General features: G+C 45.7%; 1 protein-coding gene across 2 annotated transcripts in view; it reads right to left on the bottom strand.

The window, feature by feature from the left end:
- The window catches only part of DCBLD1 (discoidin, CUB and LCCL domain containing 1), a 48,388-nt gene extending 30,745 nt beyond the window's left edge, over positions 1–17,643 (bottom strand). The window contains exons 1-2 of one of the 2 annotated variants that reach the window (XM_075046829.1): positions 17,331–17,643; positions 1,348–1,560 (exon numbers count right to left, since the gene is read on the bottom strand). In XM_075046829.1, the coding sequence (XP_074902930.1) occupies positions 1,348–1,560; positions 17,331–17,574 (457 nt within the window). In that variant the 5' untranslated portion in view covers positions 17,575–17,643. The remainder of the gene's footprint in view (positions 1–1,347; positions 1,561–17,330) is intronic. The other variant, XM_075046828.1, reaches the window with a different exon arrangement.
- Between the last annotated feature and the right edge of the window lie 231 nt (positions 17,644–17,874).

The raw sequence follows: 17,874 nt of genomic DNA, 5'->3' as shown, positions 1-17,874 counted from the left end.
ACAGGCCAAATAACTGCAGGACTGAACTATGTTAAGATGTCTTCATGCTGACATGTAAGGAGCCAGAATTCCAATCAACATCCAAGCTTCATTTTTTCACTTCAGAAAACAATGTATTGATTTATCCTTGTCTCCTAGAAAAGCCTTTGATTAGAAATGTCAAGATAGCATCAATAAAAATTATTCAAAGATATAACAATGCAATACTAAACACCTATCTCTTACTGCCAAGTACAGACAGACTGCTTCAGGTAACCACAACTCATTACTTACAGTTCTGCAAGGAAGTAAACAGCATAAAAAACCCCAGCACACACGAACAGAGATGTTCCTTATGCCTCAAATCAAGCTCTGTGCAAGGCTTAGATATCAACGTGTCACTGCCCACTCTTAGTGAAGGCTGTTTCAAAATGTAATACCTCCCCCGTGAGAATAATAATTACCTTTACCTTCGTTTGTGAGCAAGGCTTTAATACCGTGCTTGATCTTGTCTTACCAGATGAGTGATAGGCCTATCATGCTCATGAATGAAAGGCAATCATCCCTCCTTACTACTGAGATATCTTATGAGTCCTCGTCTTAGGAGAACCACACGCTTTACCGAGCCAAGCAATGAGCTGGGTGAGGTGGAGAACCTGCAGAGGCTCTGTGTACCTCCTCTCTTTATCATCTTTTCCCACTGAATCCATTCTGCTTGTTAAGTCCAGTACGGCACATTCAGCCTCAGGTGACTGAAGGGCTACAGCCCGCTCCCAGCAGGCAAAATTTTATGAACTGTTGATTCCTGAGTTTATTATTCCTGCATTGTGGAACTCCTTGCAGCTCTGAATTTAAATTGGAGTTCTGAAAAAGGGCGCACTGACTTGAAAATCAGTTTGACTCTTCTAGAAAGAGCAGATCAAAAGTTTCAGCGACAACTGGTTGGGAAAACCAATTTGAGGAAGGCCTCAGGTTCTCCCTGGGGAGGATCCTGTTGTCGTTACGATTGTTTTAAGTGCACAGCTATAGCAGATTACTCACTTATCTTCCTGTGCAAATCTCTTATAGGAGCGCAGACCGGCTGCATGCATTTAATATCTGCAAGTATTAAAGCCTGTACATTAGCAGAGGTTATCAGTGACCAACAGCTAGCGATAATAAAGGTTATCTCCTCTCCGAGCCCTGAACTGCCTAGGAAATAGAGACATGCAGGATCACGGGGTGAGGGGCAACAGCCTCGCCTGCCCACAACGGCACGCTCGGACGCGGAAAGGACGAAGGGCCGACGTTTCTTGCATTTTGCTGTGCCGGCTTTTACTCACACTTTTACCAGTTCGTGCATCGACCACGGCCTTGTCTTTTACGTACCGTGCAACGTTGAGGAGCTCTGGATGGTAAGGTAGCTGGATTCGCATTTCTGTGATTCGATATCCAGGTCTCCAATCTTTAAGATCAGGCGTTTTCCCGGAGGCACTTGGATTTTCTTCTCACAAAGAGTGTAGTTTGGGTATGTCCCAGGATAGTTCTTGGATGCCAGGGTCCCGCTGTCTTGATACATCACCGTGTGCCCACATCCATCCCCTGCAGCAGGAGAAGAAACAAGGAAGAGAAACAGAATGTATTCCTCACTAAAAAACGTGTAAGAAAATACTGACCACATAACCATGTCTCACGTGCGCTTCCACCTTTATAAAAAAGTATTTTGTAGTACTCCACCTCAGTTATGCTGTGGTTGGAACATAGGTAACTAAAATAAATACAGTTATATTTCTTTTGTAAAGCAATAGAAAGGAGGGTTGGAAAGACTCATGAACTAAGTTGTATTTGACAGTCCTGTACGGAGCCTCTCCGGCTTTCTGCTTTACAGCCAAACCCTACTGAAACCCTGAAGATGCAATTCCACATGTACTAGATAGGATCCTTCCTTAAATAGTTTTCTCCCAATCATCGTTCCACATTTTATTTCCATAGAAACAGCCGTCAGAGAGAGGGTAACCGAACCATACGTGAAAGCACAGACATGATTTAACTACATACTATCGCAGACCTGACTCATCTTACTTTCCTGTTGGTTTTCTTGCGCCGCTCGCACAATACAAAAAGCACAGGGGATAAGGCAAAGACACAAGAGGGGCTTCAGAAGCGGGATGCGCATCGTTCACGGTACGGAGGCTACTTCACGGTAGCACGGCCGGAGATGTAAGTGCTGCTGCCTCCTTGCTCGAGGGGTGAGGGTAGGTGCCCCCGAAGAGCGATTTCGTGGCCCTGGGTAGGAGCCCAGCTCAGCTCCGGAGCCTTTCCTTGGTGGAGAGGCTTCTGAGGAGCAGCTGCAGCAGAAGAGATGACAACAGGAAAAGGCGCATGGAAATACACGGGGGGATGTGGGGACTGACATGGAAAACAGGAAGCATCCACGGAGGGGAAGGAAGCAGGTATCAGATAAGAGACCTTGACTACTAAAGGAAGCAATTTTTACTGAACTATTTAAAAGTGTCCTAGTAACTTAAAATTTGTATATTAAAGCTTAAGCCATTTTGTTCTGCTGAATCTTCCAAATAATGGAAACCATTCCAACAGTGGAACCAGTGCCACATGTACGTGCATATAAGAGGCAGTCCTCGGTTTTTGGTCAGTTAGGGCACAGGCACTCTTTACATCGGAGTCTTGTGTACTGTTATCCATTACCACTGCAAAACTGAAGCTAGTCCTAGAAATGTTAGTAAAATAAAGAATCCTGCAGAGCTGGGAATTCACAATGTTCACTTTAACTACCCCAAATTTTACTTTTGGGGATGTTTTGGTTAAACTGTTTTGGTCTGTGCATTTTAATTACTATCTGAATTTCCTTCCACAATCACTAGGAGAAACACACTTAAGGTTTGATAAGATTATTTAAAAATGAACAACTAGAAATGAAGTGTTGATAAAGAAACGTGCCATACCAGGGATTGGGGGAAAAGTGGCATGCTGTGCAAAGATAAGCTCCAAGCTATCAAACTTTTGACTTGTTACTATATAATTACACTGCCATTTCATCCAACTCACTCAACCACTTTTTCACAAGCAACAGCATTTATTTTGAAGCTTTATCATTATTACTAGCTTTGTTGCCTGCTATTTAATTTTGTTGCAAGTTCATGCTTGGAATAGAGGTGAATAGGAGACATAGATCCAAAATCATATCACCGTAAAACATATTAAATATGTTTTTTCAGATCTCCTTGTTCACATGCTTTAAAAAACATCTGTTGTTCAAGTTTTCTATCCAAGCACTATTGATTTCAGAATGCATAGGAAAATACTCAAGATAAAAGGCAAAGTGGCCTCTTGGGCAAATTGTCTTTTAATGGAAACTTTCTGCAGCAGGAATAAAAATATAAGGAGCAATACAGTACGTGAGCTATCAACTTTCTGAAACCAGAGAGGGGTCTGCAGAGGTCCAGGCAGTGTAAAACCAGATCACTTCCAGCAGGACACAGGACAGCCTTGCTGCCTGTGTAGCTGACTGCTGTGTAGTAAAAAAGAACTGCCTGTGGCCTTTAATTTAAACTACATGTTTTTAACTGTAAGCATTTACTTTAGCTGGGCTGATGAAAATAAAGTAACTACAATCTGGAGCTTGGTTTGCAACTTATCCTTATTGGGAAAGAAAAGGGAAAACAAAGGGAAAAGTTACATAACCACAACAAAATATCATGGGGATGGACTCCTTAAAATGAAAAGTCTAGTGTTCACACAGCCTTCATCTCGCTGGGCTATGTTCTGGCCTGCGTCACCTCGGTACAATGCCAAGGATCCTTTGTGGTACAAAACTCTCCTCAAAAAACCAAAAAGACATTGCTATCATGGTAAGACCCTGACAACTGTCCAGGTCAGAGAGTATTGTATTTCTGCAGAAAGTGTACGGGCAAAACTGTGCACCGGAGACGTCAGCCTGCCATCCTCCTCTGTCAAGGTTATACGAGGTCTTGTTCCCAGGGAAACTCCTTTTTTTAAAATCTGCCTTTGAGTCAGCGTTGAAACTTATTAACACCAGAACATCTTTGGAGCTAAGAAAGAATAAATGCTATTTTCCCACTTTTCACTGGTGGAGCATGGTCATTCAAACACTCCTAATGAGAGGCAAGCACAGCATCATCCTGGACCTGCAACGTCCCTTGCTGCCTCTGTTCTGCCTGCCTGCCTTAGAGGAAAAGGTCATGACAAAAGCTTGTTTGCTGCAAGAACCAAAGTTATGTCCAAAAAGTCAGACCAAGTCCTAGTAACTATTGGTTCTTACAGAGAAGCCTGACTGGAGCTCTAAATTTTGAGTTTCTCAGCAAGATTACCAGAGCAAAGAAAAATCTTACACTGAGATTTGCTGGAAAATGCATCCTAGGGAAGGAATCTGAATGTATAGAGGGAAGGTAGAATAAAACTCAGGATCCAATAATTCATTCAAAGAGAGATTTAATGACTAAATGTAGTAAAAAACTTACAAATATAACCCGACTATATACCAAGGGCTCAGAAATGGAGGCAAATTGCAAGGAATTCAGAGCATATCCCTGTTCACATTTTCAAATGAAAAATGGGAACAATACTACCATTAGTTCTGTTCTTATCATTATTTTCCACGTGAAATTTTGATTTTCAGTAGAAATGTACTGGCCAAACCTCAAACACATTGAGTTTAAAACACAACTGCTTGTCCTTATGAAAACTATGGTTTAAATACCTGACATCGCACTCTTTTCTATAGGCACAGCTCTTCTGGCTGGAAATATGTGTATTCAACCAGTCAGTTCGACACAGGATTTCTTGCTAACACTACATTTTCACTTAGCATTACTTCTGAGAACTGTTTTCTATCTTCCCATTTGGCAAGAAGCTGGCAGCCTTGCCTCCAACATCCAGGTTTCATCACTTCTCACTGGACGAGAGCAAAGCAAAATATTTAAGCACAAGGTATTCAGCAGCCAGAAAGCCTAAACATGCTCAGATTTAATAATCTCTCTCCTCAGCACCAGGAGTTACTAAAAGCACATCAAACATGCTTTGTAAACCGAGTTCCCACAGGCATTTGAATCAAGATCAAGATCGTGGTCTCTGGATGGCGGGCGCCCGCCTGTTGGCCTACGCACAGGTTGTACCAAAGATCACACAGCGTTGGAATTAAGGCTGTTTACCACAGATAAAAATAGTCTCCTACGGCAGACAATGGAAATAACTCCCCAAGAAGCGAGAACCACGACCAACACCTTCTGCCGCAGCAGCGGGCACACACCGCTTGCACCTTGCCCTCTCCACTCGCCGAGAGCGGTGCTGGCACGTAAAACCAAACCCGGGACCCTGCCAGAAGACATCGGTACGTGTCCCTGCGGAGAGGGCGAGAGGAGGTGCCAGGTAGCACCATTTCCCATCCTCAGACACGTGCACGATGGATGTGCGTGGGAAAAGGTGAAGGAGTATCTCCGAGCAGCTGCATCTGGGCTGGGTCTGACCGCGGCTGCTGGCTCCTGGGCAGGAGGGCCTCCTCCAGGATCTAACCTGCCCAGGAAGGATGTAGGTGATGAAACCGATGCCCACGAACAAGCTCCAGCCCCACACCGTGAGCTGCCCTGGACACAGCCCCTGACAGATACTGTGGCTTTAGCAAAACGGTGGTGGTCCCAGAAGCAGCAGAGTTAGAGATCTCCAAAAACGATGCTGGTTCTATCAGGTACCCTCCTGCAACCCAAAATCACCTGGCTAGGCTGACTCCCTCCTCCCGTCTCTTCCCAAGCGCAGCGTACGAGCGGAGCCCTGGCCTCTCTCTCCTCTGCTCCCCGGGCTTTTCCACCCCTTGCTCACGTGCACAAGTGGATGTGCACAGCACCTTCATCCAAGCACTCGGCACATCGCCCTCTGAGTTAGGGAAGAGGCTACAGTTTTTTCAAATAACTGCTATAAGAAATTTCCATGTGCTGCACCTTTCACGAAACATGTTTATACTACAAAACGGTTACATGGCATGATATAAAGTGCATTTTCAAACGCATCGCTACAATATCCTGGCAGCGAACAGCTGCCTTTTTGATCCTTCTGATTCACCCTCACTAAGCAATTAATAATGGACTTGGACTTACTCCAGAGCTAAAAACGTGTTATACCTAGGCATGCCCATGCACACAGCCTCTTCCACCCCGCTGCACCAGCCCCGTCAGGCACCAGCATCTCTCTCCCGGCCTCTGGCTACAGACTCCCACTATCTGCTGCCCCTCGGCTGCCGATCTCTTCCCACCAGGACAAAGACCGCCAAAACAACTTTATTTCCCTCTCCGCCTCATCTCTCCCAGTTTGACATCCTTTTGCATGCCCGTCTTCACGGGGGTGGCTGGGACAAGGAGTGCTCCCCCGCTATCCTGCGTGGAGGCCAGGGTGCAGGGCCGGTGGGGGGCTGCCCGCCTGTCCGCCTCCCTTCCCACTCCTTCCCTCGAGAGGTGAGAGCAGAAAACTGATTTTGTATACTTAAGGCTCAGATTCAGCCAAAAATCAGCATTTTCTGAAGAGCCACAGCTGCAAACGGACACAGCCAAAGCAAAGAAAACGCCTCCGAGTCAAGGGTACGGCTTTGCGAGCTCTGACGAGAAGCCCCATGAGGAGAAATGAGATTCGTCTCATCTTCCACGTTGCTTTCCCTGAAGTAATAACTCCAGCTTATTAAAAGATACAATAATAACTGAGTCAAGAAGGAGTTCTGTGCCCGTGTTTGAAAGAGGATTCAAGTTATGCATAAGAACAGATAAGTATCTAAAAAAGAAATCAACTCTTTCCAGTTAAACCTGTGCCCTCCCTGCTCATGTGGGGTAGAAGATCAGGGAAAAAGCAAGTTTTTTTGCCAGACGCCATCCAAATCTACTGGTGTGGTCCAAAAAAACATTAGGTTTACATACAGCTATTCTGACCTCCATCATGGGTTTGTACCTTTGCTGCTTTGTGGGGTGATGGAGTAAAATCCAGAGTTAAGCTCTTCATCTCTAACCTCTCCGCTGCCAAACCTGGGTCAAGAGCATCAGCTCTTCACTGCGCCATTTTAAGGGAGGAGAAAGACCACCACGCGACCGGGACCTAAACCCCTCACTTCTCCAGCGAGTGATGGAAGATGTCAGACCTCTGTGCTTTTCCTGGCAGTGGGCTCAGGCAGGTAACAAAAACGAAGGGCAACACCACGGGCCTGAGGCATCGCTGGGCAGGCAAGTACCCCCAGTTCTCCTCCCCAGCGGTGCGAGGACCCAGAGCCTCAGGCATCGTGGGGGGTGGCGGGGTGACCACACATTTGGGGATTTCACAAACCACCGATTTCAGGGCAGATGCCATTTACACCAGCTGAGCAGTTGGCTGAGCCCTGCATCTAACGAAATATATAAATCCCCAGCAGTTTTTTCGGAAGTCCAGCTTTACATTCTTCACAATATTTTGTGGATACAGCAAAACCAATTTTCAAATAATGAAAGAAACCACTGAGAATTAAGTCAAGTCTATAATCATCTGAAAAAAAACAGTGACTGCAATATTCCATGGCCTTTAAATTAGTATTAACATCTTTTCAAGGGAAGAATTCCCCACTTCGCAGTACGCCCTACTGCAAAAGGAAAAACAAATAGTGTGTAAATTTTTCTTTGAATTGCACTTTAATTTGTTTGACTCCATTAGGTTCCCAGGAAACATTTTAACCCCTGTGCTGCTGCAGTCCCTCAGGACACCCATTCTGCTGCCCAAACTAACCAAGCAGTAGCTGGGAGGAGGGCCGAGAGCAGGAAGGGAAGGTAGAGCAGCAGAAGAAACAAAGGAACATTGTGAAGTGCTGATTTCGTTGCCCAAATTATTTACTTACCAACTTCAAAGGGATGCAAAAGGAGAAGGAGGTCAAACAAACCACAGCGTGTTTTTCCCTCCCCTTCACAGACATTATTTACTGTAATGTCCCTCTTAAAGCAGGAATGAGAAAGCAGCAAATGATCTCCAATTGGTTCCGCAGTGGTTCCATAAATCACAAATTCCCACCACGCGCCCAGCTGCGATCTCACCCCCAGCCGTTTGGGCTGGGACTGGGGGCTGGCTTTCCTCAGGGTTTTCCCTGCAGTCAGCCTCAGGAGATGCTCTGCTTCAAGCATATAGGAAGTTATTTTGGAAACCAGTTGGATCGCCATCATCAAGTATAGAAAAAAATCCCTGACAACCATTCTAAGTGCCTTATCTAGCAAAGTAGCTTACAACCGTACTGCCATTTTTCAAAGTTAAAGAGTTTTTTTAGCAATTGCAGGCACAGCCATATGCCAGTAGCTGGGGAAATCTTTCCAGCTGTGCTGACCTACATGGCAGCGACTTTGCTGGATTGCCACAACCACCCGGGGCAGCCTTTCCTACCCCAAAAACCTCCCGCCTTTGCAAAAGTTTGCAAAGACAAAAACCTAGCGAGATCTGAGATTTTATTTATTTAGCTACTACAATGTCAAAAGAAAGCAGAAATCTCCTTATAAGCAACTTCTTCCATCAAAAGGAAGCCATGTTCCACTGAAGAGGGAACTTCACACTCAGCATTCAGGTTTGCAACCTTGACAAGTAGTAGAGTAGGTCTTACTTAAACTAACACAAATGTGAACCAGGAACTCACACACTGAATCTCTTTCAGTCTCACTGAATCCATAAAGCCTTGATTAATTTTGCTGCTTAATCAAATAACTTTCTGGAGAGCAACCACCTCATCTGCATATACATCTTAGGGACTTGTGTCAGGATGAAACCTGACGCTACCTGGCTACATTTACACATGAGACCTCAGTGACAAGACAATTCAGATTACCGTAGAAATCACAGTGCCAAAAGGAGAGAACAGCAGCTACAGCCTGGTAGTCCCTTTCCTATGAATTATTTATGAGGAAACAGGATTAGAAATTGCTGCATTCTGTAAAGAAGAAGGTTCTGCAACATGTAAGGGATAAGGTTTACACAAAAATGCTATGCATCATTCTTTTCTTGCTTTGTTTCTATTCAATACGTAAACAGTAGAAAACTAGGTTTGCCTTTGCTTTTCAGGATCACTATCTGGTTCCACCACAATCTGTGAAAGACAGACAGTACCAGAGTACATGTCAAAAATAAGTATGTTTTAGTCACTGCTTCCAGGACTTAGGCAGTATACCCAAATGTAGTCCTCCAGAGAAGCGAGTGTTAGCACTGGAATTTGCTTTTCAGCACTCTAAATACAGCACTCTCGAGCTTGTGGGTGTGAGAAAACTTCTATGCCTTTTTAACTGCTGCAACAAAAGGGACTTGTAATTTAAAATTTATTTATTTATTTCCTGCATAGCTGCATTTCATATTTGTCAATGCTTTTCTTTTATGGAGGTGGTGTATTGCTGCGATCGACCACCTCAACGTTTTGTTGGTCTGTGTGTTTTTCAAAATAGGTATGAGAACGGAGCTACACATGTATGGAAATTTCAAAGGAATCTTAAGTGCAGGGTCCCGTTTTTGCAAAAGGGAAGTCGATTTTTTGTTTTCTGACAAATACCCGCCTACTTTAAGATACACGTCCACATTACGCACCTCAAGTGCGGAGAAGGCGCCGAGAAGTTCATTCCCAAGCACTTGTTGTAACTGCATGCTCAGAAGGAACCTTGAAGGACTGTCAATAAATGGGGAGATGGTCATGCTCCTCCACCAGCCCCCCCCCCAGAGTAACTCAGGACCCTGGTGAAGCTTCAGTGCTATAAAGTTTACGGGGAACAAACCTCCTACATCCAGAGGTTTGTTCCCTGTCCCTCTGCCCACAGCATCCCAGCAATGTGGCAGGGACGTGGGACCACAGTGGGAGACGGACCCCCCCTCCCACGTGGGCCTGGGGGGACATCGTGCCATTAGGGCATCTCCTCGGATTCTGCTGATTCGGGGCAAACACGCAGTTGGATTTTTATTAAGGGTTTTTCAGGCGAAGTAGGAAATGCTAATCTTAACTGAGAGACATATCATATATATGCAAATTGTTTGCTCTACTTTCTCCATCTGTTTTTTTTCCCCAGGTTTTTCTCTTTGCTATGCTTTACTGGAGATTAACTTACAGTATATTGCACCGAATTTGGACTGTGTGGGAAACATATGCTGCAAGCTCAGGGCCAGACTCGAATATTGGGTTGCACAGGAATAGGAATATTCACAGCAGTGCTAGGGACTGACAAACCCACAGGGACAGGAAATTCTGAGACACCAGGGTAAGGAGAGGCTGAAGCAGAGCTGTTCCAGTTACAGTAGCAGGTGGGAAGGCAAGATTTCAAAACAGCTTTAATTTGGGTAAGAGGAAATGGCTGAACATGAGAGAATGAAACCACCACCACCCCTTTTTTTAACATGTAATTCCCTTGTTAGTGTGATACAAGTCAAGCAAGACTGACAGTTATCAATGATGAAGGGTGGTCTTTTTTCTTTAAATCAAACCTGTCCCAGCTTACTTGAAAAATCACATGGTCACTTTTTTTGCCTGTATGCCTAGGTGGAATATGTGATTTGTTAGTAAGAAAGGACAACAGAAAGCATGCCACTTTTCTCAAGGCAAATTATGCAATACCCCTCCGTGCCCCCATTATCCCCAAGGTATAAATTAAAAAATATCTCAAGAGTAAATTAATTGGTTTGTGATGGAAACAATAATTGCCATTTATTAGCAAGACGCAATTGTCTGGTTTGCCTTTTGACTCAGTCAACTCAACTTCTAGGAAACTAGCTATTTCCTTCATGGTTATTGCGCTCTAACAACAAGTGTTTCCTTACAATTCCAGTAGAAATGGAAGTAAAAATCAACTGAACTAAGATAAAGATACAGCCAAAGACCTACATCAGGCTTCTGACCTGAAGCACTGAAAGCAAGAAATGCCTTTTCTCAGTATTCTCACGCGACCAACCTGCCTGATACTTGTCATCACGGTATTAAGCAGAGCGATATGCTCAGAGGCTCCATGAACCAGGAAATCTTGTGATCTCTCTGGTTCATTGTGGTTACATATAGTTGCTGTGAAAGATATTTTAAATTTAAAAAATAGAAAGGAAATCAGCCACAACGTTACTTAAGTACTATAGCGTTGGTTGTGGTGCTGTATATGATCCACAGCATCATTTCTGTGTCTTCTGTGAACACATTAATATGAAACTGCATAAAAGTTATTTGCAAATGAATGTGAAAAATAGCGCAAAAGAAAATGTTTTATGCCACCCTGTGTATACTGCTTATACTGAAACTCCATAATTTCATTTTCTTTGACTGGATCTTTTGATTAGCAGTAGTACCAAACAATCATACTCTCAAGTTTTGACACAGGGTACAGCAGAAAGATCTGAACAGTTTTTCACTCATCTCGAGAGTGAATACCTCAGTGTAACTGCTCAATTTATTTTGATAGAATATTATTTTGCTTTCCACCTAGAGAACACGGGGACTGACTTCCATCTAAAAAAGTAGCAGATTCATTTTCAAAACACAAGCATTAGCACTTGTTGAAAATCAGTATGTTCTCAGATACCTGTTTTAACGACCACGAGTTTAACTACATCTCTTCTGTCTGTGACAAAACACCAATAGATCAGCAAGCGCCAAGTCCTTCTTGGGTTTGAAAATGCTATCACTTACAACTACCCGAGTACTCATCGCACATAGCACAACACTTCATATTACAGCTTATGTATTGAAATTCTGGTTTAAAGCCTTCAGCTCCCAGGCATTTCAACTTCAATGCCCCCGTACCGTGCTGACACGAGAAAGGTGGGATGATACAAACCCCTGGCCTTGGGAGCAAGCAGAGACAACAGGGAGGGCAGCAGCTCCCGTGTTAGCCATGGACCTTGCTGCCAAAGCCTCCCAGCCAAGGGGCGCCCACAGGATCCTTGAATTTATTTTACACGCTAAATTTTTTTTTTTTTTTTCATACCTGGAGGACAAAATGGACTTTTTTTTGGTACAAGGCCAAGGAGGCGTAGCTGACCATCAAGTCAAAGCAACCCACCAGCGCAGAACTGGTGTGGCACCAGAGCAAAATACAAGTAGTTTGGGGCAGATGCCGCACATCTCCTTTCTGCGCAGTTACTGCAGCTGCAAAAACAAGGCTCAGGCACGTAACAAAGCCATTCTGTTCAGACGGGTGAAGAAATCCACCTATGTTTCCAGTGTTTTGAGGTCTCTCCTACCACACCATGAAGAAAAGTTTTGTTTGATTTCTGACAGGACACACGGGCCTTTGTATAGCATGAGGGATCGCATCCAGAATTCCCCATGTGTTTTTGTAATTTGAAATAAAACAAATAAACACAATTTTTATTCAGTAGACATGAACATCTGGAAGATGACATCAACATGACTTCAACTTTAATGTCAAAGTGTTAGACTGAAATCCAATATCATTGAACAATTTGTGGTGGAGGTGCCAGAAACAAACATCACAGATGAAAACTGTGATGGAAACAAGGTTTCTGCAGCAGCTGAGGGAAGAAACAACATTTTAGAGCTTTACTGAATGCCTGATGAACATTGTTGTCATTACAGTAGCAGTTTGAGCCTAAATTTGTGATACTAAATATCAAAATGAAGATCCCAGTCTCCGGGGTGGCCTTGGGTCTGGGTTTCCAGCCTTGCCCTGCTTTCTCCATTTATTCTCCTGTCCCTCTTCACGGCGATCAAAACCACCTTTCTGAAGCTCTTTGGAGGTGGGCGAAGAGAGGACAGCCTGGGCACGCTCGTCCTTCCCTCTGCCCGCGGGGAGCTGCCGACACCAGACAGCAACCCCATCCCGTCGAGGGAATGGGAATAATGAGTAAGGTCGCACTGGGACTGGAAATCCCGCACAGGGAGAACGGGAGAGTGCCACCACCACCGCCACACTAAGCCTCCGCATCTCGGAAGGAAACTCCTGAGAGGCAAGTGCTGGCTACGTCAGAAGAAGAGACGGGGAGAGAGGGAATGGAAGACCAAAACGTTTCCTCCTCATAACACTCTCAGCTCCCAGGCTTAATTATACAGGATCAACAATCCTAACCATAACTACTGGCAGCCTCTCTACGTGGAAGCATCCAGCCAACCTCAAAAATGTGGCTTTAGCACTCACACGATTTTCACAGGCAAAAAAATCTGTTTAATTAGATAGTTCGTAATTTATTCTGAAAGCAAAAATGAAGCTATCTATATACTCTTAAAACAAGTCAAACCACTACCCTTTTTTTATTTAAACATCACTATTAGATTGTCCCAGTTTGAAGTTTCCTACTCCCAGTTGTAATGCTAATTAAACCTTTTGGGGAAGTTGCGTGCTCATTCTTATGCACTGCTATTAACTTTTTTTTTATTGCAGATAGTTGGGATCCAACGCCATTCCACTAAATCCAGTCAGAAGGATTTTATTTTGATTTTGTCTGGCTTGTTTTATTCTTAGCAGATGGTGCAAACCCATGTGTTGATGAGTACATGCCACAGGAGAGCATCTGAATCGATACAGCCGGCCCCAAACTACAGCGGTGTCTCTGCTGAGGACTTCAGCGCCCGCCACCACTCAGGACCACACTTCTCAGCGTGGTGCGTTAGCTCAGACGGGCTTTCAAAACTATACTACTTCTGGTACCTAAAATGGCTTTGAGAAGATACTTTAGGCATCTCTACAGCAGCCTAAGCATCCTCAAAGTTGGTGTTTTTCAAATTATTACTGTGCTTCACACGTAGCTGAAGTGGACTAAAGGTGACATGGTTTTGATAAATACAAATGATTGTATTTTTGCATATGCAAATCAACAAATAATTTGCATGAAATACGATTCAACAGCCATGCATGTTACGTGCATGTGCAGGTAACAACTTTCCCAGGGCATCTTTTTCTCCCTCCTTTTCTCCTTTTTCTCCCCGCTTTGTCAGTGAGACTCTCTGTGGCCTCCCTGTCTCTGATTCTGCTTGAAATATGTCCCCTGATAACCTAAAGAGAAGTACATATAAAGGGCTTAGAGCTATTTATAGCAAAGCCTGTGTGCCTGAAAAGATTGCAGTTTTCATGTGCTGGGTACACGCATTGCTTATGAACTGCAGCCGGAAAACCGTTGCCTCCCCTCTTTAGCGATTCCAGTCAGCATTCACAAGGCAAGATAGAGAGAGCCAAGGAAGGAAGCAGACATAAGGACAAAACGCAAACAAACTGAAAATTTACCAATCACTTATATTCAGAAACCAGGGAGGGGGTGGGGGTGGTTTACAAGATAGATTCATCTCTATCTGCATTTCAAACTGCTGGAAATGGGCATGCAAAGTGGATTAGCATGATCACACCAATATTCTTCAGTACGGGTTTTGTACAAGCCCTTGAGAACAAGCATAATCTCTCGTAATTACTGCACATGCCGTTGTCACATTAAACGGCAGCCTTGCCTCAAAATGTTTAAAAGTCTACTAACCTTCAATTCTTCCAACTGGGTATTGGGCGCAACTCGGCAGACCCAGGAATACTGCAAGCAAAGTTCACGTTCGGATGCTGATCTGCAAATCCCACATGAACGTGTTTCATTGCTGCGCTTCATTTGAAGTGATTCACATTTCATTTACCTTACAGCAAGAGCAATGGCTTAAATTTTGTTCTTAATAGGGCAAAATCCCCATTCCTCTTACGCCTTCCTACAAGCAACCAACGCTCAGGTCAGTTTTAAGTCCTACTGGCCAGAAACATAATAGAAGATGACTCAAAACTCTGAGAAGACAGACTCAGATTCAACTCTGATTTCTGCTGCCCACAATTACATGGTTCAAGGTCTTGCTCAATGAGACCAGAAGAAAAACCAGGGAACGGTGAAAGGCAAAGATAATGTGTTCTGCTTTGCCTCCCTTCTGCCTTGGGTTTGAGCCACTGGACGGAGATTTTGAGAAGAGATACCAGGTCAGGCACAGCTGTGTGAGGCTGGCAGGCGGGGAACAAGGTATATTTTGCAGCTGTCAGCAAAGAACTGGCACCCAAAACCACAAAAGAAGTTAAGATCTGCGTACACCAGAATAAAAAGGGAAAAGAAGTACCTTTTATTATAAATCCCAAAGCTATTTATTACTCATAGACAGTCATAGATGTGATATTTGTCCCCAGGTGAGACTCACTAAGCTTATAAATATGTTTTAATTAAAATCAGTTCCCTGAACTCTCAGCCTTTCCTATCATCATTCTATGAACAACAAAATCCCATGCTTCATAGAGGTCCTCGGACAACACATACACTTAACACTTTTAAGAGCAGAAAAAGAGCTGACACCTGGGCTTTGCAGTCACACTCAGATACAAGCCATGCTATGAAGTAACCAAGCCACAGTAAACAAAGGAGCCTTTCCTGAACTTAAAACTTAAATAAGAGAACAGAAGCTACAAGAGCAACTTCACCCTTGTTCTGTAGTATCCCTCAGGAAAAAATGAAGAGGAAGATGAGTTGGTCATGAAAAAAAGCAGGTTGTGTAGCCAGCTCATAAGAAGCCAGAAAAATGTACTACTTTATTTTTAAAAATGAGTATTTTTAAATCAATATATTTAAACCAGCACATCTTTCTTTGAACCAGCTGGTGGGAGACACCAGTGGTGACAAGACATGGAATTAGCTGAAACTCAAGCCTGATTTACTCTGGCACTTCTCGTGCTCCATTACAACTTTTAAATCAAGTCGAGAAGCTTGTGTAACAGGAAGTTGGTATCCACTTATCCTTATCTCCTTTCTCCACTGGTTCGCCTTCAGAACACTTAGCCCCTAATTTATAGGGTAATATCAATAAACAAACAAATAGAATAACTGCCCCCTGAAGAGAAAGGAAAGACAGGGGTCAAAACCTGTCCTGCTTTCTAGACACTGGACAGACTATCTTGTAAATTTGAGTTTGGTCCAAAGGGAACCAGGCAAAACATTACTTGTGTTTCCATGCTGCTGGTTTGATAGTAGAAACATTTTTAACATGAATACAACATAAGTGGTTTTACCAATTAATTTGGGAATACAGACAAGGGGCAGGATTCATACTTAGTGCATAGCATCACTATATGCACTAAAACCTCCAGAAACCCCAGCAAACTTATATTTCTAACTGACTCTCCAAATGACTTTCTCCTCGATATCCTCATGTACGAGACAAACATCAGCGAAAGAGGAAACAAATAAAAAATGCCGCCAAAACACTGATGAAAAGAGGCGATTGAGGGAATATTTTTTTCTTTGCTACATACATGTTCCCTGGAGCATATCAAATTGGAGTCTCAAAACGGGGAAACATACTGAGGACAGAATAGCAAAGCTGGCATGAAGCTGGCAAGTGGAAAGGTGACACAAGTCATACCAAATTCTCCCTTCTGTGGAGATCCGTATCAGATATCTCCATTAATAGGAAGTTACGGGAAAACCAGGTATAAATCAGCCAAAGTTTTTAGTACCACAGCCTGGATGCAACACTAACGCACAGCACCGGGTTCTGCAATTTGCAGCCAAGCTGGAACATTAATACGGGGACTATTAATTTACCTGAGCGTGTTGTCAGGCTCATTATGACGCTTAGTTTCCAGCATTAACTATTTTACCCGTAGCTGTCAGCGAACTCCTCTAAGATGGATGCATCAGGCCATGCAACGCCCCAGCCAAAAGGTTGCAGCTCCTCGGTAGGAGAGGTCAGCCGTGCTTGGAATTTACACAGGAAGCCTAACCGTGTGGTGTAAAGGGAATAGCAGCCTGGCCCTCCTTTTACCAAACCGCCGTCATCACGAAAGGGCTTGCGAGGTCCCCTCGAGATCCCCACGAAACTTTGTCCCGGCAGAAGTAAAGGCGTTTCTCTTTTTCCAGCCAGGCAGTAAGGCGAGCAGAGCCCTGCCTGTACCGGGCTGTGGCGGGACAAGGGGCTGCCGGCCCCGGCCGGAGCAGAGGAGGTGCTGCCGGGGACCGCGGACCGGCCGCCGCGCCCGGGGCTGATGAACCGGCAACCGGGCGGCAGCGGGAACCGGGCGGCCGCGCCGCTCCCCGCCTCCCTCCCGCGACCCGCCGGAGCCTTCTCTCCCCGCCGGTTTGTTTGAAGTCCTAACGAACGACGAGATCGAGAAAGCCGCGGTACACGCGTTTGACCGTAAGAGCCGGTTACCGCTTTAATCCCGCAGCTACTCAGACACGGGGATAAACCCGGCGAGGATTAACCGGGTCAACTATATACAGCCCGGGGAGCGGCTCAGGCGACGCTCCCGCAGAGCAACGAGGCGAGGGCGGCGGGGATCGCCCCCCCCCCCCCCCCAGCGTGGGCCGGACCCCCACCCCACCCGTGGAAGCGGGGGGGAGCCGTGCACGCCGGACCCCCTCCCCGGACTCACCCAGCTTCTCCGCCCGCAGCCAGAGCGGGGCCGAGGCTCCCAGCAGCAGCCAGAGCAGCAACGAGGGGGCGACCCGCGCCCCCCCGGCGGGGCCCACGGCGCCGGCTCTCGGCGGGGCGGGCATGGCACAACTTCCCCACTTCCCTCCCGCTCCTTTCTCTCCTTCTCCTCCTCCTCTTCCTCGCCGGGGCGGCTCCGGGACCAGCTCTCTCTCCGGCGGAGGGGGGCGGCCGCCCCCCGGCATCCCTGTCCCCCCGCAGGTGTTGGCCGGAGGCGGAGAAGGGGCCGTGCGGGGCTGCCCCTGGCCCCCCGCCGGCGGCCGAGGCTGCAGCTCTGCCGCCTCCCCGGCCCGGGGCTGGGGGTGGAGAAAGGAAACGGGAGAAAGGGAAGCGCCACTATTCCCATTGGGCTGCAGCGCGGGGTGTCTCCTCCTCCTCTTCCTCCTCCTCCTCCTCCTCCTCCTCCTCCTCCTGCCGTGGGCCGAGGGGCCGGCTCGGCCCCGCCGCCCCCCTCCCCTCCGCTCCCCCGGGGGCTGCTTCTCCCA

The sequence above is a fragment of the Buteo buteo genome, chromosome 15 (assembly GCF_964188355.1).
Source record: "Buteo buteo chromosome 15, bButBut1.hap1.1, whole genome shotgun sequence".
NCBI lineage: Eukaryota > Metazoa > Chordata > Aves > Accipitriformes > Accipitridae > Buteo > Buteo buteo.
Note: the sequence above shows the minus strand (reverse complement) of the source record. Positions and strands in the feature narration are given on the sequence as shown.